The 27,691-nt window shown below is 44.3% G+C and overlaps 1 protein-coding gene across 2 annotated transcripts in view; it reads right to left on the reverse strand.

Annotated features, from left to right (window-relative positions):
• Positions 1–27,691, reverse strand: part of FZD3 (frizzled class receptor 3) — a 66,013-nt gene that overhangs the window by 13,669 nt on the left and 24,653 nt on the right. Inside the window, exons 3-5 of one of the 2 annotated variants that reach the window (XM_075415066.1) lie at positions 17,514–17,710; positions 15,764–15,920; positions 14,903–14,977 (exon numbers count right to left, since the gene is read on the reverse strand). In XM_075415066.1, the coding sequence (XP_075271181.1) occupies positions 14,903–14,977; positions 15,764–15,920; positions 17,514–17,710 (429 nt within the window). Of the gene's footprint in view, positions 1–14,902; positions 15,921–17,513; positions 17,711–27,691 lie in introns of both variants that reach the window. The other variant, XM_075415065.1, reaches the window with a different exon arrangement.

Here is a 27,691-nt window from a genome sequence, read left to right on the forward strand (position 1 = left end):
CCTCCAGGGAAAAGCAACGCTTCCTTGCAGGCACGCTGTTCATTTAAGATGCTTATATAACTAATTTCTGTATATTTTCCCCTTCTGCCCCTGAACGATCAATCACGGTCGCTTTTTACTGACAGAGACCAGTGGCCTCTTCCCACTAAAATGGATGAAGTCGCAAATTAATGAGCTCGCCGCACATGTGAGGCGAAAGCACAAACACAGCACCTGTCCCCCTCCTTTGGGGCACGGTTCCACAATAACGCTGATCATTTGATATCTCCCTCAGGATAAAAAGCAATGAAATTCAAATTAAACCATCCCTCTGTTGAAAATGGAAGTGGGGGAAAGACCAAAGGGAATCTGATCCAACAGTCTCATAACCATTTCCATCGCTGTCATCGCTTTGAGACTTCGCATACCCTACTCACACTGCTCGTTTCTCAAGTAAGATTTACAGCGACAAACGCTACTACAATAGAATCATTTTTTCAGGTTATTAAAGTCTTGAAACTTGCCTGTTTTATCCAATGAGCAGATCCATGCCACCATTCTGGCTCCTAAGCTGCACAAGCTGAAGAACTGAGAGCTAACAGCACCTGTAACGGCCGACCTGATTTAGCCCTCATGGAAGAGCTAAAGACAAAGCCAATACGTACTTCAGGAGCTTCGGAATAGCTGAAGTCTGTGTGCAACAGTTTTGGCGGGATCAGGAGACTTCCCTGCGTCCAAAACAAACAGAAGGAAACTTTGCTGGCTCTGAATGCCAACAGCCACGTGGCTCACGAGATCGCCAGACTGTTCCCGGCGGAATAAAGACGATCGCTCAGCCCGCGGGATTTCTGAAGGCGCGGCTCTGCGCTGGCAGGTGAGGACACGGATGCTCTCCGTGTCTTGCTCTCAGCTGCGCTCTCCTCAGCCGCGGCAGCGTGAAAGCACCACGCATTAACTTCGTCCATTGGCTCACATTAAGACAATTAAATTGTTAGAACAATTATGAAAAAGCACTAATAATTATTAACCAGACTTAATAACTACCGAGTTGCTATATACCCAGAGTGGAAATGAAAGCACGGTGTTCAGCCCATGCAAGACTTGGGCCAGTAACAGACAGCTTCAAAACTTAACCCAAGCTAAAAATAAATAAATAAGACACTGTAATAAAAGCTTATAAAATTACCATCTTAATGGGATAAAGGCTATTCTGGAGGAAACTTCTTCACCACAGAAGTTCAGTGTTAGCTGAGGCACTGCAGAGCCATCTCACCACGCCAAACTCATCTGCAATACATTTTGTTCAAGAATTTAATCTAAGTGCCTAAAACCCACATCTTTATGAAAACTGCCGCTACAGAAGATTTAAAATGCAATGAATTATATTTTAGAAGAATTTCTCTTGAGTCTCTCTGGCATGTTACAAGAAAGAAATATATGGGAAAGAAATCATTCTGTTGGTAGAACTGCACTGGTTTTCACCAGAAGTCATCCCTTGTCCGCGTTGTGCCAGGGGAACACGCTGCAGCCTCATCATCCGCCAGAAAAATCGCTCGAATAAAGAACAGCACGGCCGAGAGCGGCCTCTCACAAGGTAACGCTGCAGGGTTTTCCTCATCTATTTCCTTCTTGAAAAGGGATCCCAGAGGACAGCTAAAAAGGCCCTGACTCACAACTCGAGTTTAACAATTTGCCTGCAACGCTCTTGCCCTTCGGGCCCTGCGATTAATCACAGCATCAGCGACCAGCAACCATCAAGGAGTTTGACGCTAACCGCTCCTGCCTTCGTGGGATGGGAACGCAGCAGACTACAGCTTCCGCGATCACCGCACCGGTATCTCGCAACAATCTTGGGACTGGTTGATTCCGCAGCTCCAGGAGGCTCCTGCTGGGAGAACGCCCTGTTTACCAAGGAAAAGCTGCATGTCTGGTAGTTTGTGGCTTCACTTACACTGAAGACAGCGTTCAATCACAGCAACTAATTTTCTAAGTGCTAACCATGGTTTGTAATTAGAGAGATTGCCCAAGCACCTGCCTTCTGTTTCACCATTATGCAGAACTGGTACCACGAGTCTCTTAGCACTAGCATGGGAAACGCAAGTCTACTTGAGCGTACGACCCACGAGAGATGGGGACCTCTCTTTCCTCTCCCTGGTGACACGTACAAGCTGAAGTGGGGTGTCCTCTGCAGAGGGGAAAAAGCAAACAAGTGCCCCCCCGCCCCCCCCCCAAGTTGTTTTCCCCAGCACAGCTTATCTGAATAAAAGCATCACGTCACAGCTCCTGACCATATTCCTCCCTTTGGACCGTTTCAGCCCCTCTCCCGAATACCCTCCTTGGGATGTGCTGTAGCTGTCTGACATAAGAGGTCCAAGGACCCATAATGTGATTAAAACTGCGACGTAAACTCTTGTTTCCCTTACAGACCTGCAACTAACGCAGGGATTAACATGACAAAGTATCACTTCAAGTCAAGGCGTGACTGACCCAAAGGTGTCTTACACAAAGGATGAAACCAACCCCATCCACTACGATTTCTCTTCCTTAAATCCCAATGCTCACCAAAAAAACCTGTCATGCAGTTGTCCCCACCCCGGCTGTGGAACCAGACGGTGTTACTGTAATGTTCTGTCTTTGTGCTAACAGGGACTGCGGTTGGCACGGGCTAAAACGGGTCAATAAACTCACAGCTGAAACAAAGTTCCATCAGCAAACGCCTCGCTACCGGCACCCACCACACACTGGCTGACATAGCTATCCTTCGTGGAGATGGAGGCAAGATGAGAGAGATGCCGCCCTGAATTACTGGCAAATCTGTCAAATACAGGTTGAATTTGGGACATTTGTCCCATGGCCAGAGAGGTCGGAAGCTCCCTGTTGCCACTCAGAAAAAACAGCATGCTTTTCTTCAGATATTAGCATTTCATTGGGAATTAAACAGTAAGTCAGGGAAGGGAAAATAAAAGCACTAACGAATTAGAAAAATCAGATTTCTGTCAACCCTGCTGCTAAAAATATACTTGGACTAAAATCTTTGCAGCCTTAATATCTATTTTGGCAGCAGATATTCTTTCTCGAATTTATTAAATTCTTACAAGACAAAATTTAGCAAGCTTCTACGACCCAAGCTTGGAATACATCCCCATTAATAAACTCCCATGACTTCAATGAAGACACTTGGCACTAAGAACACAGCAGAAGAGAAACATCCTTGGTCAAGCCAAGCCTTCCACTGCTGCAGCCAGCAACGGCACACGAGCCCATTCAGTTACCCAGCTTTATCTTGAAATCCTGAGCTCCCCCCTCAATTCATCATATCATTCTCTAATTTCCAGCTGAAGTTTATCCACGACCGCATTATCATTCTGCCAGCGCTGCCATTTGACTTCAACAGCTCTTTTTTGCTGTCCTTTATGGATTTCTACTGCATCCCTTCTGACTCTTCTTTTGCAAGGCCACGTACACTCTCACCCTCTCCTCCTCCAGAGACAAGCTCTAACAGAACCCGACTCCTGGCACCCTTTCATCGCTTCTCATGTATTTTCCTTTTCTTCTTACAGTCTTTTTTGATCCAACACAATGCAGTCAGTCACATAATGCCATACAGAAAAAAAACTACTTGCACATGAGATTCTATTTGTTCCCAGAATGGTTCGGCCTGAGCAATTACCACACTGTGAAATCGCAGGAGATGAAGTCGTAAGAAACAGATTAATGTAAGATTGTAAAGATGCAAGTAATAGCCAAACCGTAGCTTTGAGCAAAAGTACAGAACTCAGGGGAGAAGAAACAAATAGCTCTTTTGGCAAACATGGTATTTATAAAATTTTTCTTATTGTCCACAGAAATATTGTGTTCATTCATCTGAAGGCCTTCTTTTCCAAGTTACAGTGTGAACAGAATAACGTTAATGATAGTTTACATGATTTGATTTTAAAAAATCAGTTCAGCTGAATCTTTGAAAAATAATTGGGTGTCAGGGTTATTACACCAATTGAGAAAATTTTACAATGTAACAAGGAATGCTGTAAGGCTGCAAGGGTGACTGAACAGGGGAAGAGGCTGCCAGGAGAGGCTGTGGAGTCTCTGACCACGGAGAAATTAAAAATGCAGCAGGACATGGCTGTGAGCCATCGGCCCTAGGTGTCCCCACTCTGAGCAGGGGCTTGGCGATCGTCTCCACAGGTCCCTTCCACCCTCCAATAAATATAGGCACAATGAAGAGTTATCAATGCCGCATATCTGCTTAAAACTCCTCTTAGACTGCTCTCAAAAGAACTGCTTTGGGACTACAGATGAAAGTTTTTTCACATATTAAAATTGAGCTGGTACACCTATACAACAACGTGTTTTTAGAAAGACAAGTCCCAAACTTCTAACGCAGCCTGGTCAAAGCATTCTAACTCTGGTCTGTCACGGTTCTGCACCCTGGAAGGTGACACAGCTCGTCGGTTTTGATATTGCTTATCAGCTCTGACACTCCTCAGTTTATGGTACTGCTGATCAGTTTGGTGTTCATATTTTGACTCTTTTGTCATGAAAACAAGAAATAGGCACTGGTCTTCAGTTTCTTTAAGCATAACAGATATTTTAACATAATTCATCATTAAAGTTTATATATAATGACTTCAGAAACTCTATCAGTAAGAAAAAACACACAAACTAACCACAAGTAAATATGGAACAGGTTGCCCAGAGAAGCTGTGGCTGCCCCCTCCCTGGCAGGGTTCAAGGCCAGGTTGGATGGAGCTGTGAGCACCCTGGTCTGGTGGAAGATGTCCCTGCTGATGGCAGGGGGGTTGGAACCAGATGAGCTTTAAGGTCTCTTCCAACCCAAACCATTCTACGATTCTATGATATATATCCATATGTCTAAGACTATAAACTGTTAATGGAAAACATCTGAATAACCCAACTCTTTTGATAACTCAAATACAGTCTTTTCTGTATAAAAAGATTCTTATTTATGCACACACAAAAAGTATTTTTATGTTCCTCAATTGAACTTTGAAGGTGTACCTGATTCTTGAGCGGGCTCAGCTCACATGGAAAGCAAACCTTCATACATGCTGGGAAGAGATACTCTACTCTTTGCATTTACTTTTCTAGGGAACAACAGGTCTCTGTTAAGAAAAAAAGAACTCATAGAAGGATGATGCTGGGGAGCACTGTTTGTTCATATGAATAATATAAAAGAAAAATCAAACTTGAAACGTGCAAGTATTTGTTACATTTCCACGCCACGTAGCCCAGCCATGCCTAAGCTCAGCGGACGTTTACCAAGATCAAGGCACACACAGAACACGTCTGAGAGACCTGGACCAGTCTTACAGGTGAACTTCGTTCAGACATCTCCTTATATTCCATCATCAGAATAGATCCATTGTTTTTAAGTATAATCTTTACTTAATAACACTGATTTCAGGTCTAGAAAGAAATTGTTTTAACAAAAGAGAGTAAGCATCTGTCTATATTTGCATATTTACAGACTGAACTGCTTTATGTGACATCACTAAGCAAACCTCCCAAAACACTCACCGTGGGACGCGGTCACCGCGTCACGCCCCGCGGCGTTGCAGACACGGTGACTGCAATCACAAGTTCCTGAAAAGCCGAAGCTTTCAGCAGAAAATCTGTTGTCAGCGGTGTAACTGCCTAGCCCTGAGACCAATGATATTCAAATGTAAGGACTCTTCCAGGACTGAAGTTTTAAAAATTTGTTGAAAAGAATAATGATACTCTGGAATCACCAGGAATAAAGGCTCAGAAGTGCCGCATCTCCGAAATTCATTGTACCGTGTGTGTCTGAGCTGACAGGACAAGTCACTCCATAGCAAAGGAGCGCTACAGGGAGCACAACAAAAGCCATCTCACCGACATTCTCTCGGAGACAGAATATTGGGACTCACAAACACCGAGGTTCAGCATTCGCTGAGATTTTGGCAGAGACCTACAGTTAACAGCCCATTAAAGACTTTCTCTTTGCAAGCTGGTCTACAGCTATTTTGACATGACTGTCCAACGTCTCAAAGGAACTCCGAAACCCAGTGAAAGACTCATAATCATTAATGAATGCGTTGCTATTCGGGATTTTCAAATGCAAATTATAGGCAATTTCCTTTAATTTATTAAAATTAAAAGTGAAATCTTTTTTTGGGTAACTGATTTCCTAACACATGTACTGCAACATTCAGTTCTGACAGTTAAGAGTGACTGCTGCTTCAAAGCAAGGGACATCAAACCTCCTAACTTCGTCTTTGTTGCCATTTTAATAGCAATTAAGAGAGTCAGTGGAAGAAGAGAGCCTCCTTAATAGTCAGAGTTAAAGGCTGTTCTAGATACCAGGCATGCTTATTAACAAGAGAATGGAATGAAACTGAGAACTCAAAAATAGCAAGATTTGACCTCCTTCGGCAAGTTGCCCTCAGCAAAATACTGAATAAGGAGAAATTAAAAAAAAGAAAAAGATGACCTTGAGGAGTCACACTTGGCTACAAGTGCAAATCAACCTGTCTGAAGAGAATGGTTGAGAAATCAACATTTCCCTTTGTATCTAGCTCAGTCAATCCAATTAAAAAACCAGCCAGAAAAGAGTCACGTGAATGAAATGATTGCTTTCACTCAATATGTTAATTGACTGGAAATTGCGTACGTGCCAAGGTGAGATAAGAGAATACACTGCATCCCATGTAGGATTTATCTAAGTCCTGGACGTGCGAGGAGGAGACAAGACTGATATTACTAATGCTGAAAAGGAGATTTCCGAGAAATTAGCTTGAGTGTATTATTTTCCTTGCATATATTCTTCCTCCCAAGCATCTAAACCAGGAGAAATCAACTGAATCACTGCTGGGAAGCAGTGTAATGCTGTGACTCACGTTGCTGTGCTGCGCTGACATTACTTTTGTTTTTGAAAGAAGCCTAACTCATAGTTCAGATCTGCTCAGTCTCTTCTGTGTAAACAGCAATACGGGAAATACGGTTTTACCTCAACCTCTTTTTTTTTTGTTTTAGGACAGAATAATTACGTTCAACAAGAAGCAAGTCCTTAGGGCAGATTTAAGCAAATCCATTACCTCTTCTAAGAGGAATTCTAAACAATACCTAATGAAAAAGCAGGGGGAGGAATAATCTAGATTTACAGACATCTCTAAATATATTCTCTTTATGCCTGTGCCACACACAAACGGCGCTAAGACATCTCTTCACAAAGCTTCTTTTCTGTATCCAGCTCAGCGCTCTCCCCCGCATGTTTCTGAAGACCCACCGTAAGGCAGATGGCGAAACAGCTGAGGCCGTTTGTATTTCAAAAGACAGCGGCAACATCCCTGATCAGTGGAGAAAAAGGCAAGACCTGGAAAATGCCCCACATTGCAGCCAACAAAAACGGGGAAACTCCATCCCAACCTCACCAGCCCCCCAAAAACACAGACTCCACGTCTCAACACTTGCTTCTTGCCACTGTTTTTGGCAAGATGTTTGCAAGCCCCATCTTTTCTTTTCTTTGGTCCGTGTGTGCAATTGTTCCAAAGCACTTGGGCATGAAAACAAAGCCTGTGTCGAGAGGGGTTACACTTTGTCCGCAACGCAGCCATGGGAAAGACAGGCCGCTACAAGAGCATTTCTTAGAGTGCATACGAGTCAACTTTGCCATGACAAAATTTAAAATCTCTACAGGAAATTCAAATGTCTATCAAGAATTTGGGGAGCAAACATACTATAAAAAATGAAAAAAAAATTATTAAGTAAGGCTTTTTTGTTTGTTTTTCTTCTTTATTTTTTGGGAGGTAGGGGAGAAATGAAGAGACACAGCTGCAGAACCTGAGCTGGAACTTGCAGCGCCTTGTCTCCATGTTTCTTTTGCTTCTGTCCATCTTTTTTCCACAGTGGGCACTACGAGATGCAATACTCAGCAGAGTGAAGGGACAGCAGAGCAGACGACTCAACGCTCCCGTACTCCTGGCTCTCAGCCTGTCCTCGCTTTACCAGCAGCGCTGCTTTCCAGCTGGCACCTGTTTGTCAGAAAGCTTCCCTGTGCTGCGACGGTCCTGCGCGACGGCTACGCGCGGTCTCTGCCTTCGGTAACGCTCCTGCAGCGTTTGTTCACCAGGCATAAGGCGAAGGAAGGACAAAGCCAGGCCGAGCAGGAGTGAAACACGCTCGAGAAGTTTACCCCTGCCCCTGTTGCGTGGGCAGCCTTTGAGCAGGACGCAAAACAAAGTGATTTGTAGCTGTTAGTCCGAAATGAAGATTTGTATCGCAGCAGTGTTAATTTTGAGACATCTAAAATGATCTTGACATTTTACAGTAAAATGAAATTAACTGTGAATAGATCGAAAAGTACATTTGTGAAAATGGGAAACGAGAAAACTGACAAATTCTTCAGCCAAAATCATCAGCAGGTGACAGAGATGAATCCTAGTATTAAAATCCATTTATCCAACGTTAATTGCCAAAAAATGCCTTAAAATAACCTGTAATGCGATGGCTTAAAATAACCTGTAACACGATATAATTTCAATATTAACAGAAATCTATTAGCAACCTTGTACTTTGTTTTCCTTTGTGTATGCACTAGATACATGTAACTGCCATTGACAGACAAGAGGTACCATTAACACAACATTCTTTCCATTTACACGTTTAGTATCTCAGGCAACCACAATTAATCCTCCCTTCTCTATCCGACAGCAGTAATGAACAGAAGTGAATGGGTGAGAGCTCCCATCTTCCGTAAAAACCCATTTACCGTTACTACGCAGCAAGCCTGGGGCCTCGTACCGGAGTGAAATAGGTACAGCGGGGAGGAAAAAAAAACTGGCTGGATTGACTGTTTAGTTTTGCTGCTGGTAGAAATGGCATGTGGTATTACACCACCTTACGGTATCGCGCTCACTAGTTAAGCCCTTAAAAATACCCGGGTAGTTTTAATTTGTTCAGGCGAAGATCAGAGGGAAGACAGAAAAGGTTTAAAGAGATAAGCACAGTAACTCCTTCAAGAACTCAGCTGGTCAAAATGACTCTTGCAAAAATAGTTGTGTTGGGCTCATTGCTCTTGCAGACAAAGCCTCTTCCACTGGCAGTCGAAGCGTGTTTGTACGATGCTTGGCAAAGCGAAATTATCCGTCCACGGGATTCCCAAATGCAGGCCTACGTCCTTCCAGGTACTGTGGTCTTAGGTGCTTATTTACGTCCTTTCTTCAAAAAACAAACAAAAAACCTGTTACCAAGTTTTCTTTCCGGAATTGCTGTTCTCCAAATCAAGACTAGAAAGTGTGGTTAAAAGGTGTGGAGGCATATCCTGATTTTTGCAGGGGACAGATTGCAAAAAGCCCCAACCTCTCCCCCCAAAAATTTTCCCTAGAATTTTGTAGCAAAAATCCTAACATAAAAATGCCCAGTAAGAGCAAATGTGAGCTCTGCAAACACACAATAAATTGTCAGGGTGCCCTGCACCTAAATGTCCAATGGATCACTACAAAAATGCCCATTTCTCTGCTTCAGTCAGAAGAGGAGGCTACGATGCCTGGCTCAGATGGAGACATCTGAAATTTTCTAAATGAACCTTGCTCTCAGGAGCTGTTCTTGATTTTCACATCATTCCCATTCTAATATACATTCATTCTTTTATCTCTGACCTTGCACTGGTTTATCCGAGGTCACGCCCCACAGCTGAAGGAGCGGTGATTCTGTGGAGCAGGCACTGCACAGGCCCGGCGCCATTCCTTGGTGAAGTCGGCTGCAAACAGACTCCGCAGCTAGATCCATACATTTCAGTGCCTTCCATGTCTAAATGGACCCATCATTATTTCTACTTCTGGTTCTGGGTTTAGGACTCTACCTGAACTATGTTACTACAATGACCGAGCAAGAGTGGATGGACGTTCAGCATCCAGCACAAAACCGAGCTCCTACAGAAAAGTGAGTTTCCAACACAAAACCCTGAGTTTGCAATTTGTTCTAAACTTACCCTGCTATCGAGTCTTCCCTATCAACAGTAAATTGAATGCTCTGTCCACATCTGCTTCCATTCCTCTAAATAATATGGAAAAGATAAGCGGGGAGCACCACCTCCACTCTGAGCAAGTTGGCGCTCAGGTCTTTGAATCCGACGAAGCCACAGGAGCAGGGAAATGATGAATCTCAGATCGCAAGCAAAGATAATTCACACTGCTTAGTTGCATTTCTCAGGGACTCCCACCAGGGTAGCAAACATCTGTGAAACGGGTTTATTTTCCTTTTTTTCCTCTTTAGTATCTAAATTAGATGTCTCTCCCAGCAGCACAGTGCCTGGCCTAGCCCCAAGGCATTCGTGAAAACTGTGGAGAGTCCATTTACATTTGGATTGAAGAGAAGTGAATCTTAACTCAGGACCTTCTTTACCTGGCAGAAAATATCATTTTGCTGTTCAGCCCAACAAACCTTTTCAGGCCGAAACTCCCTCACACAGTTCAATTGTGGCACTAATAAAAGACGTAAAAGCTTTTAACACCATACTCTGCTATTCCAAGAAAGCAGACGCATTTCCTTCTCTTGGGAAGAGGACAGTTACCATTTTATTCCATCTTCAAATGTTTCTGGCTCACTGCAGCCCCCTCTGTTTCTCTGCGCTAGAAAGGCCGTATCGACCACTTGAACTCCTGCTTTTCCTAAGAGAAACGCACATTGCAACCGGCTTTGGAGACAGACTTTGCTGAGCATCTATCCCACTCCGTATTGCCAAATTCATCTCAGTTTTGAGACCCACTTTCACCGACTAGGGAAGGTCGCTGTGTCCCAGTTTGACTGTCATCTCCAAGAAGAACAAAACTGACGCTCTCCTTGTAAAGAACAACACACTGCAGTACCCGGAGGACAAGAATATGGAACAGTAGCTATACACTTCAAAATTTTTCCCTTTTTACCCTACTTTTTACCTTCCATCAGATGCATCTGAGGTTAGATGTCTGACAGAAAGGAACTTCTAGTTTTTATGGCGACAGGAATTCAAAACCCAACCTGACACGGCCCTGGGCTGACCCTGCTTGCGCAGGGGAGTTGGACTAGATGATTTCCAGAGGTCCCTTCAACCGTTCCGTGATTCTGAGCAATTCTGTGCTTCTGTGAAGTGACTGGCCAAAACTCCACCCCAGTCCACCACCTCCTCTGAATTAGTTCCCGTAGCACAACCTACTCCATCAGCACACAAGGAAGAAATTGCACAGTAAGAGAGCAAAGGACACACTCTGAAAGCTAACCACTGCGCCAGGACTGCAGACTATAAAGCCAAGCCAGTACCAAGAAGCTGTTAAGAACGGTAAAATCATTCAAGAGACGATGAGGATGATGATAGCCACACTGAACAGCATTAGGAGCACGCAGAGTCTTGTTTCCCCACATGCCCCACCTTGAGCCCAACGTCACAGAAGTCCAGCTCTCCGCTCCAAGGCTCTGCCCCCCAAACGACGCTGTGATATTGGCAGAACCAGCACCGCCACAAACAGATGCGGAACCAGGGGCAGAAAAGGAGGCATTTTCAACCATAGCAAAAGAGATGACTAGATGTGATTATTTTATGATTGATTTGTGTCACGCTTCCCTGCTTTTTTCCCTTCGTTTCTGCATTTTGCTTTGATGTAGAATTGCGCTATACTCTCATAAAAAAAGATTACATATGAGATGTTCTTCAGGTCAGAATTTTAATGCATACAGCCCAGCTATAATGCTGCGTTTCTGATAGGGTACCAGGTTCCACAGCTAGCGAAAATTAACTTCATTTTCCGCTGCATGAAGTCCTCCTGCACAAAAAGATTAATCTATTTTTTGAGGTCAGGCACGAACTCCCGTTTTAAGGCAATGAGTGAAAAGAGTGATACCAACATAAAATTCAGCTCCTCGTTTCAAAATTACTGTGCTGAAAGTCTATTACAAAGGCATCGTTCCCCCGCCAGGAACACAAAAATGTCCTGACCTTGGTGAAAATGGAGGGGGTGGGCTGAGACATTTTAGGTTGCTGTTAGCAGGTATTTCACAAAGAAGTAACGGTGACTGGAAACAGATTTCATCGCTGCAATTGCAGCGAGTAGTCCTAGCATCAGAAAGCATTAAAATAATTATTTGTGGTAACTTCTTAGTCAATTTGCCTTTATTCACATTGAAAGAAAGATGCTCTAGTATAGAAATATTGGTATTTTTAACTAAAGTAAGAGATTTATCCAGGTTCATACAAAACACAACTCTGAGTTGCCTGTTTAAGTGGACATCCACAAAACCAATGCATTTCCCCTATAGCGGGGAAAATGCAACTAAATTTCTTAATCATATTAGAATATATCATAAAGAAACCTCACCTCTCAATGTGGTAGTAACATTTTCCTTACTGAAGGAGACTCAAGGAAACAGTATTTACTCTCTGCCTGAACTGCAGCAGCCCATGGTGCGACAGAAAATTGAGGACGGGGATGTGCTGATGGGGAGAGAGCTGCTACCAGCTTCTACAAACCCATCCCGTCCTTGTTCTCTCCCAGAAACTTGGAGTGCCCAGGAGACTGAGGGCAAGGTAAGGTAACACGAGCTCCTTTTTGCCCTGCACTTATTCCTCAGAGAGGGAATAGTGGGATGTTGATTTTCTTTGTGGCAAAAAAGCTTTTATTTCAGAAGGAAAGCAACAGATGCCTCCCAGATCTGATGATAACCCTAATAATACATAGCCAGGTCAACCCAGGAAACATCCAGGTAGCCAGAAATCAAGATCAAGGCATAAAGCTATCTTGTTGCTTCCTCTCTTTTGGGGTCTTCCAAGGGGTATTTAGCCCTTTAGGTAGCCGAAGAAAGATGATGTCTGTTTTTCATTTGAACCCCAGCTGAAGAGTTTAGCAGCAGCCAGCAGGATCCGTAGCAAACGATTAACCCCGCGGTATCTCCTGCGTGAAGCAGTCACACGGGAGGGAGGCAGGGAGGCATGCCTGTCGCAGCCACGTACTCGAACTCCCCCAGTAGCAATTTTCCAGAATGAGTTACTGTGGCATCATCCTCTGATGGCAAAAGTGATGTCACGGTTGAAGAGACTAATGAATTTTTCAACTCAGATTCGCTGGTGTTAGAAAAAAGTGTGGTTATGCAAGCAACAAATTCTAACCACTGCAACGCTGTCTAAGGTTTGCACATAAAACCTACGTCCACTGTGGAACCAACTACAGCTCTCACATTAGGATAGTCTAATCTCAGACAACAATATTTAACTTAATTTTACAGATATGAATAACTTGAAGACGTAGAAAAAATACGGTCTTAGTTTGCAAGTGAGTGATACTCTCCAAAAAGGTTTAAATTTCCCCTTAATTTAATAATAAATTTTACTAGCATGATCTAAAGATAAAGTTATGTTTCCTCACAGCTTTGGAAATCTGCTTCTATTAGAAGTCTGGATAGTTTAATTAGGGAAACCTGTTTAGTTGAAGAAAAAAAAATTGGATGGGTTAGAAGAAAAACCCTTCTAATGCTCCCTAGGGTCTACGGGTCCTTCAACCCAATTTGATGTGAATGAAACCATTATTGTTCTTTTGACTCCCGCTGAGCCATTACGTTAACGGTTTCCCAGAGATCTGAGTAGCATTTTACTACATGTTTTCATCGTTCCACTAGCCAGGATTTTGGTCCTTAGACACCAGGAGTTTCGAACTTTAAAACAGTTTTTGTTCAACATTCTGAGCAAGCAATATCCTTTTAACCTTATAGATTATTATACAGGTTTTAGATCAGCATATGGTGGGTATTTGAAATTCACTGAGAGAAAACCACGTGTCCCCCTCTTTCTCTCTTTTTAAGCACCAATCAGTTGAACAAATTAAAACCCACAGCAGTGAAGACTCAATCAAGCAAATGAAACTGAACGCACCCACCAACAGACACTTCCTGCCATAAAAATGCTCACACATGGGATGGGAGGGAAGAGTCACACCCTCATAAAAATCTAACAGAGAAAACAATAAAAAGGGTTAAAAGGTAATAAAATGATTATTATCAAGCTATATAGACTAAGCCAAACCTTTGGGCGACATTTTATTGCGTTAAAATGTGAGCTTTGACAAGCCATATCTGTGTGTGCAGCTATATAATAGATGCTCGCTGTACAGCCTTCTTGAAATAAAGTTGCTTCCAAATAAGTTACAGAAAATAACTATACGCTATCAGTCCAAAACAATTTGCCACGCTGACTCAAAAAGGAAAGTAGCCTTCAAGTAATTAATACTTAAAATACTTTCTTTGCAAATGCACCAGAATAATACTGAAGAAAACAGTGGACACTTGGATATCTGGCGCTCGCAGAGGCCTCTGTTCCTGTGATAACTCAAACATATTGAGCAGGTAAGTGGAATTTTCTTGAAAAAACAAAACTGATGAGCTGTAAGCTCTGGTTTTCTTCAGCAGTCACTTCAAGTGAGATTTTATACAGTTTTCTGACACATGCATAGACTGCTCTAAAATGAGCACAAACCCTCTAGGCTAATCAAGGCAACAAACCCGCTACAGATGAACAACAATAACCAGAAAAAGCAGTAATCAGGCTGATGACAACTCAGTTTAAATGCCAAAATTCCTCCAGAGCAAAGCTTCTAACACATCTCTAATGACCCAAAACCACCTCATTAAGTTGTGTTCTTGAAGCTGGTTTAAAACAGCATCTTTATATCCTGTATAGGTCCCGTACAGCCCAGAACCACCACAAAAAACCCCACCAAGCAGCTGCTGCAAGCCTCCAACCTTCCAGTAAAACCCAGTCTTACAGAAGGCGTAAATGCATTATCCAAATAATACGAGTATGGCAAGAACCTTCCCTTGTAGGAACAGCAGCACTCTCCCTTAGGGACGACAAGCAAGCCTTAACATATCCCCTCATCATCCACTTTCTGCACTCCTGAATACGTCGTATCGGTTTCCTCACCTGATAGGGACACGGGATGTGATATTCTCTGCAGCGCTCTTGAATCCACGTCGTCTCCCACACGCCTCGATAAGCCTGCTCATAGAAATAGCAGCCAATTACAACCAACAGTGGCACGAGGTACAGAACACTGAACACGCCAATCCGGATCATGAACTTCACTAGCTTGTCCTGGTTCTCTTTCTCTAACGGGATTTCAATGCGAACCCGATTGAGAGAGATAATGCCAGCTAGCAGAAGGGAAACTCCAACAACAACATACAGGCAGAGAGGTGCAAGTACAAAGTATCTTAATGCATCCACATCATAGAGGCCAACAAAACATACGCCGCTAATATTGTCACCTTCAATTTTATTCATTGCTAAGAGGATGATGGTTAGAGTTCCTGGAATGCCCCAGGCACTGGCGTGGAAGAGCAACGCTTTCTTCTCGATTGCTTCACTGCCCCATTTTGGCACAGCTGCCAAGAACCACGTGATGGTCAGAATGACCCACCAGACACTGCCAGCCATGGTAAAGAAATAGAGCACCATGAAAAGCATGGTGCAAGCTTTGTTGTGCGAGCCCTGTGTCACTGTGGAGGCCTTGTACTGGGCAGGGCTAGATGCGTTACACGCTACTCGGTCTTCAAGCAGAAAGCCAATGAAGAAAATTAACGACACCATCATGTAACAGACAGCATAAAATATTATCGGTCTTTCCGGATAGCGAAATCTTGTGACATCGATCAGAAAAGTTAAAAAAGTGAACAAGGTAGCAGAAAGGCAGACGATGGAGATCACTCCGATGAAGTAGCGAGCAAAGGAGAGCTCTTCACGGCGGAAGTACATATTTGGGCAAGGAGGGGAACAGTCCCGTACCCTCAGGAAAGAGTAACCCAGATCAGGGTCTATTTTCAACTCCCGAGGACACCAAAAACCGTAATCCCTCTGTACTGCCATTGGGGCCTCTTCTGTGGGCTCCCCAGCTACGCTGAGGTCAACAAGACGAGGATATGGCTCATCGCAATCTGGGAATCTAAAAAGTAAGAAAAGAATTATTTAAAAGAAATACACACATACTTTGCAAAGACTAGTAACCGCATTTATATATCTGACTTTAGACACACTAACTGAAGTGAAAACAAAACCAATCCAAATAATGGGTAAATTAAATTTATTTACATTAAATACTACAATGTGTATAAACCAGCTCCAGAACTCACGGTCCCAGAATGCAGTGGATGTTGAAACTATAAAATAAGTTTAAAATAAAACAGAAAATAAATGGACAAGGGGCCCACTGGGGGCATGAACGTGAGGATACAAAATCCATTTTGGGATGTCCATAAATTTAGGCTTACTGCAAGCTGAGACTATGTGCCCCAGCGAGCATGATTTTGTAGATCATTTTAAAATCTTTCCCTAAGCAACTGTACCAGCTGCTATCAGACAGCACAGTGAGCTAGTGAGGCCAAAAATCCAATCTAGCACTGCAAATCGCATTAATAAATTGAAATGATGAAGAAGATATTTCCGTAATTCAGTAGGACTGGAGGCTACGGGGTGCTGGAGGTGCAGTCTCACGTTTTGAAGGAGGAACTGGAGGGACTCCACGCATGGCTGTCCGGTTCTTCCCTCTGCTAAATGTTATCATCTCAGCAAGCGCAGCGTACGCTAAGTACGGCTGCTCCTCTGCCACAGTTCGTGCTCTGGCTCAATGGCATTAGCACGGCAGCAGCAAAGTTTCAGTAGTTTTAGCTCTGGTTTTGAAATTTCACTACCCGGCCCTTACCGAGGAGATGTCAGGACCTAAAGGGCCCAGGCATCTGTTCGGAGTATGGAGTTAGAGCCAAGTTAGAGCCATCTTTGACCCAGATTATCAGGACCTAAGCATCCTCTGACTTATTCTTTTGCTAAAAGAAGTTTTAATTGTTCTCCATTCTCTCCTATCCAACCGTAAGAGAGACTAGTTCTTCCTGTTTGTGCTCCTGTATTTTTCTTTTTGCTATTAGAGTCACTTATTAAAAAATAAAGCATAAAGATACTGTTTTTCATTTCATATATATTCTGTGTCAAAAAGATTGGAACATCACTGAATACTTTTCCATAAATTTAGCTGTGTAATTTAAAGCTGAAAACATCTGCTTGCACACAATCTCAACAAGAGGTAGATGCTTGGAAAACAGAGCTTTGAGATTTTACACACTCATCAAAAGCAGCCAGCTCCCCCTTCAGAAAAAGAGACTATTAATCTCTAGCATATGTAATTTTGCTTAACACTCAGAGAAATTTCTGGCAGTATCACCTGCTAAACTTTGGTATAGCAGACAAAAGCAGGTCAGCATAAATGACAAAGAAGAAGAAAAATAGACAGGTATATTAATTCATTTAAGAATATGCATGTGCAGCTTACAATAATTGCCCACAGAAATTTTCAGCTTCTCTCTTGGGCAGATGATAGAAATATGAACTCAGTTTCCACCCCAGGAAACAGGCTGTTACACAAATGGAAGGGAAAATAAGGCCTCTTGTAATGGAACACATTTTAAACGTCTGTTTCACAACATAAAACAGCCTAGATCATACTAAAATTTTATCGTGAGATTCTGAAGAAAACAGATTTGCTCACCTGGTGCACTCCATATCCTCAGGCCAAGAGACCCCAAACATCTCCATGAGTTTGGAGCACTCGCTGTACGCTCTCTGACAGAGTCTGCGACAAGGGAGAGTGACCCGGCCGTACTCCATGCACACAGGGGCATAGAGGGCACAAAGAAACGGTCGAAAATCTCTGGAGCATTCCAAATTCACCATCGGATGAAAAGGCTGGAAAAGAAAAGGGAGAATTCAGCAGCTACAAACAGCGGTTTCGTAGGACACCTCAGCAGTAAGCCATAACTGGTCTCGTGAGATGTCAGGGCTTTCACAACCACCACCACGACCTTTTTCTGAACTTTGTCTGCTGGAAGAAGCGATCATTGTAACACAGCACGTCCGTATTTTCGGAAGACAGGCAATCAAGAAGCCTAGGGACAATGACAATGACACACAAGGGACATTTATGCACTCGATTTGCATTAAAAGCAATGGGAATTAGACAGCTCAACACCTTTGAGGATTCAGGCTTAGCTTCACGCTCTCCAGTAACCATCATATAAACTCGACTCCTTTTAGTGCTTGTGTAGCTGACAGACACATCATAAATTGCAATTGCTTATTTAGTAGGATAATATGAAAAAATTGCATTTGGTTGATGAGAATTATTTAAAAGAAATACACACATACTTTGCAAAGACTAGTAACCGCATTTATATATCTGACTTTAGACACACTAACTGAAGTGAAAACAAAACCAATCCAAATAATGGGTAAATTAAATTTATTTACATTAAATACTACAATGTGTATAAACCAGCTCCAGAACTCACGGTCCCAGAATGCAGTGGGTATTCTTTTCAGATCAAAACATAATGATTGTAAATAATCTCTCTATTTCTTAAACTTCTTCAGCAGGGCAGTGCTCTTCATATCTTTCTACAAAACGCAAGCACAGGACATTTTCCATTGCGTTCTTCCCACAGCACCTTGTCCAACAGAGAGAACCCGTCTGTTAAAATCTCTGCTCCATCATCAGAGTACATCCGTAGACAAACAACAGTCCCAACATGCGTGCTATCATTGTCCTATAAATTCTCACTCAGAGAACCTTCGAGCTTCCAGAACAGGGCTGTAATCACAGGGAAGTCATCTTAAGTACACCATTTCTTGACTAACCATCAGAAAGCACTGTCAAATCAAAGCCTGAAAAGTACTGGTCAGAAAAAATAACTCCTTGGAAGCATCGAGAGGAAATCTATCACAATTAGCCAATATACAGCTGTTCTAAAGCATTTCTGAAGATAAAAAAGAAGGGAAAAAAGTAGGACAGGGATTTATGTCTTAATAAAAACTGGTGCACATTGATAATCCATGTTATCGTCTTACTATCCAGCATGGGCTCATTTTGCTCTTGCTCGTTATCGCTTGCCTTTAAAACTCTCCAGGAGTCAATCAATATCTTACGCTGAGTTTGCGTGGCACCTCCCACTACACAAAGCCTCACCCTGTCTTTGGATGTTAATGTAAAATCAATTATGTTCTCTTAAGAGCGGAACTGCAGAATACCAAAACACATTAGGACTTCTGACTCTGGAATAAAACGAACTAGCATGTGAATGTCACACCACTCTGCTACCTCCAGACTGGAGAAACAGCAGTGGCATTTCAGTGAGCCAGTTCTTTTCCTTGACTCATACATCAAATCATAGCTTGAAGCGAAAAGGTGACAGTTGCCTGCTCAACGGCAATACTAACACGAGCTCTGTTCTGAGTAGATTTTTATAAAAAGTCCGTTCTCTTCGCAGCAGAGTTGCCTCTTCTCCACAGCCTAGCAGGACTATCGAGCAAGAAGTCTAATCTTCAGAATTTGTGGTGCAATAGCAGAAGCACAAATGAACCTGCTATATATATATATATATATATAAAACCCAAATCTTATTATAACGACAGCTGAAGTGTAGGCTGTAGAAAGATTACACTTTCAAACAGCAATTTCCTGAGAACTATTTTAAACCAATGCAACATTTTCTTTTTCCAAACTATAGAAAAGAACAGACCCAACAACAAAAAATAGGTCATCTTCTGTGGCAACATGAATGACAATTACTACAAATGATGAGGAAGAGCTTCACACTGCAGTTCCTCCTTATCCCCTCTTACAACTGCTCTGTAAAAGTTTCAGTTTTGGAATACAAGACACAATCATGCTGTGATTTTACTGATTTTTTTTAAACGTAATTATTATTTACCAAGGTGATTAAATTCTCTTCAGTGCTACGCATTTCTGAAAACGCTGTCACAAGACAACAGAGCCATGCAATCTGGCAGTAGCTTGTACAAAGCGCACTATAAGCCTTCGGAACTATTTGACAAAGAAAAAAGAAGCAACAGTTGGAAAGTATTTACATTTACAAGCTCACTGTTATTTAAGGAACACTTTCAATTTGGCTGGACGTTTACTTCAGATGCATATATGTTTTTATTGTGAAATAGTTCTTGCCTGTAACACAGTTAAAGCTATTGTTTGACAAGGATCCAAGAAATTGATTCTAGGTAGTTATGAGACCTGGCATGACTGGAAAAGCCTAACAGTCTTCCCCTCTTTGATGGAAAGGGAAAATAAAAGGAAAACTCCACTTCTATTTTAGGAAGCATTTAACTTCCCTTCTTTTCAAAAAACCTTGAAAATAAGAAAATTAAGTCATATCTGTATGAAAAGATACTGGCTTACGCCTGCCTCCCCCAAACTCTTGCCTCCTGCTGCTGCAGTTTTTTATTGTACCCTTACCTAAATTTCAAGTTCTCCTGACAAATGCTCTACTCCTCTGACACGCCTTCCGTTAAGAAGAGATGTTTCAGAAATTTCTCTTTTCCTGACCCACGAAGATGATCCGAGGGCTGGAGCACCTCTCCTCCGAGGACAGGCTGAGGGAGCTGGGGCTGTTCAGCCTGGAGAAGAGAAGGCTCCAGGGTGACCTTAGAGCAGCTGCCAGTGCCTGAAGGGGCTACAGGAAGGATGGAGAGGGGCTTTTCACAAGGGTGTGTAGTGATAGGACAAGGGGGAATGGCTCTAAACTAAAAGAGGGCAGGTTTACATGAGATATCAGGAAGAAATTCTTCGCCATGAGGGTGGTGAGGCCCTGGCCCACGTTGCCCAGAGAAGCTGTGGCTGCCCCCTCCCTGGCAGTGCTCAAGGCCAGGTTGGATGGAGCTCTGAGCAACCTGGTCTGGTGGAAGATGTCCCTGCTGATGGCAGGGGGGTTGGAACCAGATGAGCTTTAAGGTCCCTTCCAACCCAAACCATTCTAAGATCTGTTTGGTTTTGGTTGATTTGCAGAAAGCTGCACCACTTAGGAAGATCCCAGGCTATCTCACCGTGTGCATGTAAGAAAACCATGCAGACAGAGCTCCAGATCATGGCTGTTGTAAAGCAAAGGGAAAGCAACAAAAAAAAGTCCAAGGGCACAGAAAGGCACCAGTATTTCCTCGTATCCTGTTGATCCAACTAGGGACAGGTGCCTGCTGTCATGGCTTTCGGCCAGCTCCAGAGGAGACTGGGCAATGGTGTCCGAGGGAATATCGGAACCAAGACAGGAAATATCCAAAAACGGGGATGCAGATGGTGCTCTTTGGCACTGGCTCCAGGGTTGGAAAGAGGACTCTCGGGAAGGGCAGCGCGTTCCCCGGCCGTGCCCCTCAGCAGCCCGAGTTACAGGGTGCTCAAACATGCAGGATGTGAGACAGCTGCCTAAACACCGGCTCCTCCTGCTATCTAAGATGCCATTTATTTTCCGAGATATCCACATGGGCCTGGACGATCCGGCACAAGACCTGTCCTCTCTCAGGCCTGACAGATGTGACACAGGGTCTTGGCAGAGACCCACTCCCTTCTGGCCTGGCAGCTGGAGGCTGGGTCGAAGACGCTGAAACATCTGAAGGAACACTAGTGTAACAGAATCTTCCACAACAAAGGCTCCCAGAGGGCACGTGAGCTGCACTTCGGGTTCTTCAGAGCTGCAGAAAACAAGTCTGGTTTTCAGCATGGCCTCAGCATGCTCCTCAAAACACAGCACAGATATGCTCAACCCCAACAACGCTGAAGAAATACACATCAGTAGGGGTAATTTAATAGGATCGTTCCCCTAGTGCTGGCTGTTCTGTTTCTCAGCAACTCCAGGCCTCTCACACCATTCTGCCTCTCAAAATAGCAACTGCAGGCAGACAAAATGTCTCTTATGAATGATATCAAATCACTATTTTAAAACCATGAAGAGGCTAAGCTAGACAACAGAAGAAGAAAAAAACCTACAAGCACTCCTCGTAACGCAGGAGAGACTCACTTGCTTTCAACCCGTCGCAGCAGCAGTTGTGCCTGTTAGCAGCTCAGTTTGTAAGCACCCTATCTCTAAAATTATCTTACTCCGCTGCAGCTCCTAAGATGAAAAGTTACTTCCACCTACTGATTACATTGCTCACGATTAAAAATAAAGCCAGGGAGATTAAAAGGCTTTTTTAATGCTCTCGCCCAAGGACGCAGTGCAAGTTATGACCTTTAGCTCTACCCCAGTGGTGCCTAACAAAAGGCTCTCTGTGTACATGGGATGGGCTTTTGAAGAATGCCTGTTGAACAACTCAACATGCAGAGGAAGGAGGGAAAGGACAAGGATGAGAGAAGACGTGGTAGCCAAACCAATAATTCAGGCCAAGTCCCGGGAAATGCAAGAAAGGGCAGAGATAAATGTTTAAGAAGAGATAAACACTCCACAGCCTCCCTGGGCAGCCTGGGCCAGGGCTCCGTCACCCTCAGAGAGAAGAAGTTCTTCCTCGGGTTCAGCTGGAACTTCCCAGGCTTCAGTTTGTGCCCATTGCCCCTTGTCCTGTCGCTGGGCACCACTGCAAAGAGTCTGGCCCCGTCCTCCTGACCCCCACCCTGCAGATATTTAGAGGCATTTCTAAGGTCCCCTCTCAGCCTTCTCTTCTCCAGGCTGAACAAGCCCAGCTCCCTCAGCCTCTCCTCGTAGGAGAGATGCTCCAGTCCCCTCATCATCCTCGCAGCCCTCCGCTGGACTCTCTCCAATAGCTCCTCATCTTTCTTGAACTGGGGAGCCCAGAGTATAGTATAGTATAGTGGTAAGCATCTACAGTTGTATCCCCACTGATCCTTCTACCCCCAAGAACAATCCTTCTTGTCGTGCGAAGTCCTCCAGACCCAGTGGTACCAGCAGCATTACAAAGTCGACTTTTTTCAGGCCAAGTCAGAACACTCTCGCTGCTCCTTCGCTTGGCCATGCAGGGGCTGTCTATCGAACAACACGCCACAATCGCGTAGCACTGCTCTCCTCGGAGCAGGCCATCCTGCAGTACCACCTCACCCATCTCTTCTGCCCCCCTTCCCCAGAATTTTCTTTGCTGGTGGCAAAGTTGCTTTAACAAATTTCCTGATTCCCAGCAGTAGGGCCCCAGCTCCTTCCCTCCCTCAACTCCTACCTGCTGAACAGCTTTTAATGGCCATGCTCTAAGAGAGTAGAAATTTCCTCCTTGCATCTGGTTTTCTTCTGTGGGGTTTTTTTTTCAGGAGGGGATGGAAGACAAAGGAGAGCCAGAATAATAGGTGTAGATTTTGCACCCCAAATAGTTTTTTTAAACAAATTCACATTTTCGATTACAAAGCAAGAGCAATAACTAACTATAAATACATCGTGGAACTGTATTACCATTTCGGAATTCTCACATTACTGACAGATAACAAACCAAATTCTACTTCTTATTTTACAGAGCAGTAGTCATTTAGCTGGCTGTTATTGGGGAAGTGACATTATTGCAAGTGGGAACCAGATGATCTTTAAGGTCCCTTCCAACGCTTACCATTCTACGATTCTGTGAAAATTCTTTTGGTGATCTTTCACTATTCTGTTTGTTTATCTATTCTCTTCTTTAAACAGGAAGCGTTCTCATAAACTCACAGATGGAAGAAGGGAAGTTTTCCTCCCTCAGACTCTTGGGAAAAGAGTGATGCTATGACTATCCATGACTGCTGCAATCCTCTGGTGGATGCAACTGCCTCAGGGCATAGCCTGTCTCTGGCCACCCACACAATCTGCTCTGTTCTGCATTGCCCTATGTTTGTATCCAGCTCTCTATTCATTAGGAAAGAAATCTTCAATTGTATCTCAAAGCGCAGGGGCAATAATGCTTTCCAGGCTACTTCACGGAGAATCTAGATTTAACTCTTCAGACAGCTGCTAGTTAGACTGAACATGTTACTGCCTCCTGCTTTTGCTAATGATGTGTCTTCTCCCACTGAACTGCTCTCACAGCTCTGACAGCAGAGCAGTGCATGTGAACACTCTCGAGAGACTGTCGCAAGCACAACTGGTTTTCCTGAGACAGTGGAAATTTGTTCTCCGATGGCTGTGACCTGCATACTCCTCTGAAGCCCGCGAGGTTTGCTGGAGCCCACAGTCACGCTGGTACACAAACTTCACCTGAAATGAAGAGTGGCTTGTTGTAAGGCGGTATCCTGAGCTTGAACATCCGCTGGAGTACTGAAGCTGCCGATGCCAACTTCAGATGAGGCGGCCCTTGAGAGTCCTGCCTTCACCTAACTGCTGTTTCCTACAGAAGACGAAGGAGTGCTCACAGGCACAGCAGAGCTGGGGGTGTGCAAAGAGCAGTGATCTGGGGCATCAGCTTCTCCAAAAAACCATCGCCGCATCTGACCGAAAGCTACTTTTTTTCCACTCAGGTTCAGCCTTTAGTGAGGTAGGGCCCCATGCCATGTAAGTCAGGGTTTCAGAAAGGCCCAGAAACACACGGCCAGGTGCCTAAGTCTGTTTCTTGCGGAACGGATCCAGACTTGCTCAACTTACCGTGAACGGGGACGTGCAGCTTTATGGCATGGTCACTTCTTCCCTCTGAGGGTGACGGAGCCCTGGCCAAGGCTGCCCAGAGGGGCTGTGGAGTCTCCTTCTCTGGAGATATTCCAGCCCCGCCTGGACACGGTGCTGTGCCCCCTGCTCTGGGTGACCCTGCTTCGGCAGGGGATGGGACTGGGTGACCCACAGAGGTCCCTGCCAACCCCCAACATTCTGTGATTCTGTGAACCACATCAGCCACTGCCTTCCGATATCCCATGTCTCATAATTTGATGTTAGCTGGAAAAATGATGGCTGCAGTGAGGATTAGATTGACACTGTACTACTTTCGGGACTGGGAAGCAAAAAAAACTTCAGACTGTTTACCCAAGTACTAAAAATATACATCTGCATTTAAATAGCTATTAAGTCATTCCAACAATAAAAATGTCAAGTAATTAGTATGGTTTTAAATGATATTTTCTCACGCTATAGGTTGAACCAGACAATCACTGTTATTCACTTTCAAACCTCAGAGCAGTTATTTTACCTGCCTTACTCGTGAAAGGGCAGCAACCACGCAAACCATCCTAAGCTTTCTGGTCTATAAACAGAGAGCTGAGGTTAATTTCTCAACTGCAGAAAAAGAAGTAGGATGAAGATGAAAGTAGTCAAAAGTCAGCAAATGACATTAATCTCTGTCTATATGACTAAAAAGCAAAGCCATCTGCTCGTGTTCTTCAAAGAGATCTCCTGCTTCATTTTAAATTCTGAAGTTCCTTTGGAAGACACTGGAAAGACAGCATCCATCTGTCAATCTGCCCTTTTCCTACACGTGATCTTTATGTTTCAGGAACCGACGCACGCAGGTGGGTGGTCCTGGTAACAATTTCCATTTGCAAGAAGTGTTAGTTTTTATCAGACAGTTGAGACTGCTTGGACTTCCTCCTTCCTCTCCATATGCCTGCTGTGATGGGCTTGGGAGAATTCCAGACTACCACAGAGAAATAAATATATAGTCTTCTGGACCGTATTTTAGATACTATTAGGTTAAGACACGATAAAACACACTTGCCTGGACAAGCAAGAACTATTGGGCAGGAGCTGTAAGTTTTGACAAAGTAATATTTTTCATTTAAACGACACATTTCTATCTCCTGAGGCTGCAAAGACAACCTTCCAAGTGCAAACTGAGTGCGATCACTGCTTTGATACCTGCTGAAAAATGCTCCAGTGCTGTTGTCACTGCAGGAAGGAGAAAGATACCCATTGCGAGAAGTGAAGCGTTAGCGATAACCAACCTTTTCCTTCCCACAACTCTGCCACCGCAGACGGATCTGCATTTCGGGGACTCACGGACTATTTCTGCCAACTAAAGGGAGGTCTGTGTCCCTGAAGAATACCAGGAGTGAAGAGTATAAACAAGTCACTGTTGGCGTGGTGCTCAAAAATCTGTCTTGCTGAGTGGAGGAGGAAAAGCATTTGGAACAAAGAGAAGAGTTGACACTGACTTGAGAGCACACATTGGAGTTGGTGGCCAGATCAAGTTCTTCAGAGCGCATAAAAAGGGAATTTCTAAAAATAGGAAACGTGAGGGAAGATAAAGACGTAGTCAAGCGTCAAAATCACCAATCAAATTCGCTGCACCGTATCAGTTCTACTGCCATCAACATACAGAATGACAGTGCCTGCCACATAGAAAACAACGTTCATACTCCGCAGAATAAAATTGGACAAGCTGGATTTTTAAAATACAATGAAAGCAACACTAAATGCTCCTGTCGAAGAGAACTGACTTTTATTTCGCAACGGCTTGATAGTTTTTACTATTTCATGTGTGACTTCGCTAAGTGTGGTTTCTCACACAGCTGACACATGACACAAAGCTGGGAGGAGTGGTGGATACCCCGGCAGGCTGTGCTGCCATCCAGCGAGACCTGGACAGGCTGGAGAGCTGGGCAGAGAGGAACCTGATGAGGTTCAACAAGGGCAAGGGCAGGGTCCTGCGCCTGGGGACGAACAACCCCAGGCACCAGGACAGGCTGGGGCTGAGCTGCTGGAGAGCAGCTCTGCGGAGAGGGACTGGGAGTGCTGGGGGACGACAAGGTGACCAGGAGCCAGCAGTGTGCCCTGGATGCCAAGAAGGCCAATGGGATCCTGGGGTGCATTAGGAGGAGTGTGACCAGCAGGTCGAGGGAGGTTCTCCTCCCCCTCTACTCTGCCCTAGTGAGGCCCCATCTGCAGTGCTGTGTCCAGTTCTGGGCTCCCCAGTTCAAGAAAGATGAGGAGCTACTGGAGAGAGTCCAGCGGAGGGTTACGAGGATGATGAAGGGGCTGGAGCATCTCTCCTCCGAGGAGAGGCTGAGGGAGCTGGGCTTGTTCAGCCTGGAGAAGACAAGGCTGAGAGGGGACCTTTGAAATGCCTCTAAATATCTGCAGGGTGGGGGTCAGGAGGACGGGGCCAGACTCTTTGCAGTGGTGCCCAGCGACAGGACAAGGGGCAATGGGCACAAACTGAAGCCTGGGAGGTTCCAGCTGAACCCGAGGAAGAACTTCTTCACTCTGAGGGTGATGGAGCCCTGGCCCAGGGTGCCCAGGGAGGTTGTGGAGTCTCCTTCTCTGGAGATATTCAAGACCCGCCCGGACACGGTGCTGTGCAGCCTGCTCTGGGTGACCCTGCTTGGGCAGGGGGTTGGGCTGGGTGACCCACAGAGGTCCCTTCCAACCCCGACCATTCTGTGATTCTGTGACACAGCAGAATATCTAAGAGAGCTTAATATCACAAGCCAATGCAGACTACATGAAGCTCCGTGCTTCCGACTAGGATAAGGATGGAAGGAGGCTTCTGTTTTCTGAATCCTGACATTCAGGCCAAAGCGCTGCTTGACAGACTAACCAAGGCAATCTACAGTACGCTGCCTCCTTTAAAAGCAAATGAAAACTATACAGCTGTCATCATCATGCTCCTATATGGCTGTGAAATGAGGACAAATTACAATTGTCATCTCTAATGTACTTCAGGGTGCAGTTTCACCACGGGCACAAGTTTATCGAGCCCTGCCCTCTCCCCTGCCACCGGCCTCCTTCACACTGACTTGGGTTTAAGATTGATTTAAACTGTCCGTGAAGCTAACCTCAAAGCCACACGTGCTGGATTTGGACCTTTAGTAGCGCAAAAAGTCAGGATAAGATCCTGAAAGCTGAGACTTTGAAGTGTTAGCATCTAGATAAGATATTCTTCCCGTATAATACATCTAGGTTGATCAAGTCACTCTTTTCCGAGCTTAGTTTTTCACTGGTTTAGTTCCTTAACAACCTTACAATCGGTTTGGGCAAACCCTGGTGCCAGTAAAAG

The sequence above is a fragment of the Opisthocomus hoazin genome, chromosome 2 (genome assembly GCF_030867145.1).
Source record: "Opisthocomus hoazin isolate bOpiHoa1 chromosome 2, bOpiHoa1.hap1, whole genome shotgun sequence".
NCBI classification, from domain to species: domain Eukaryota; kingdom Metazoa; phylum Chordata; class Aves; order Opisthocomiformes; family Opisthocomidae; genus Opisthocomus; species Opisthocomus hoazin.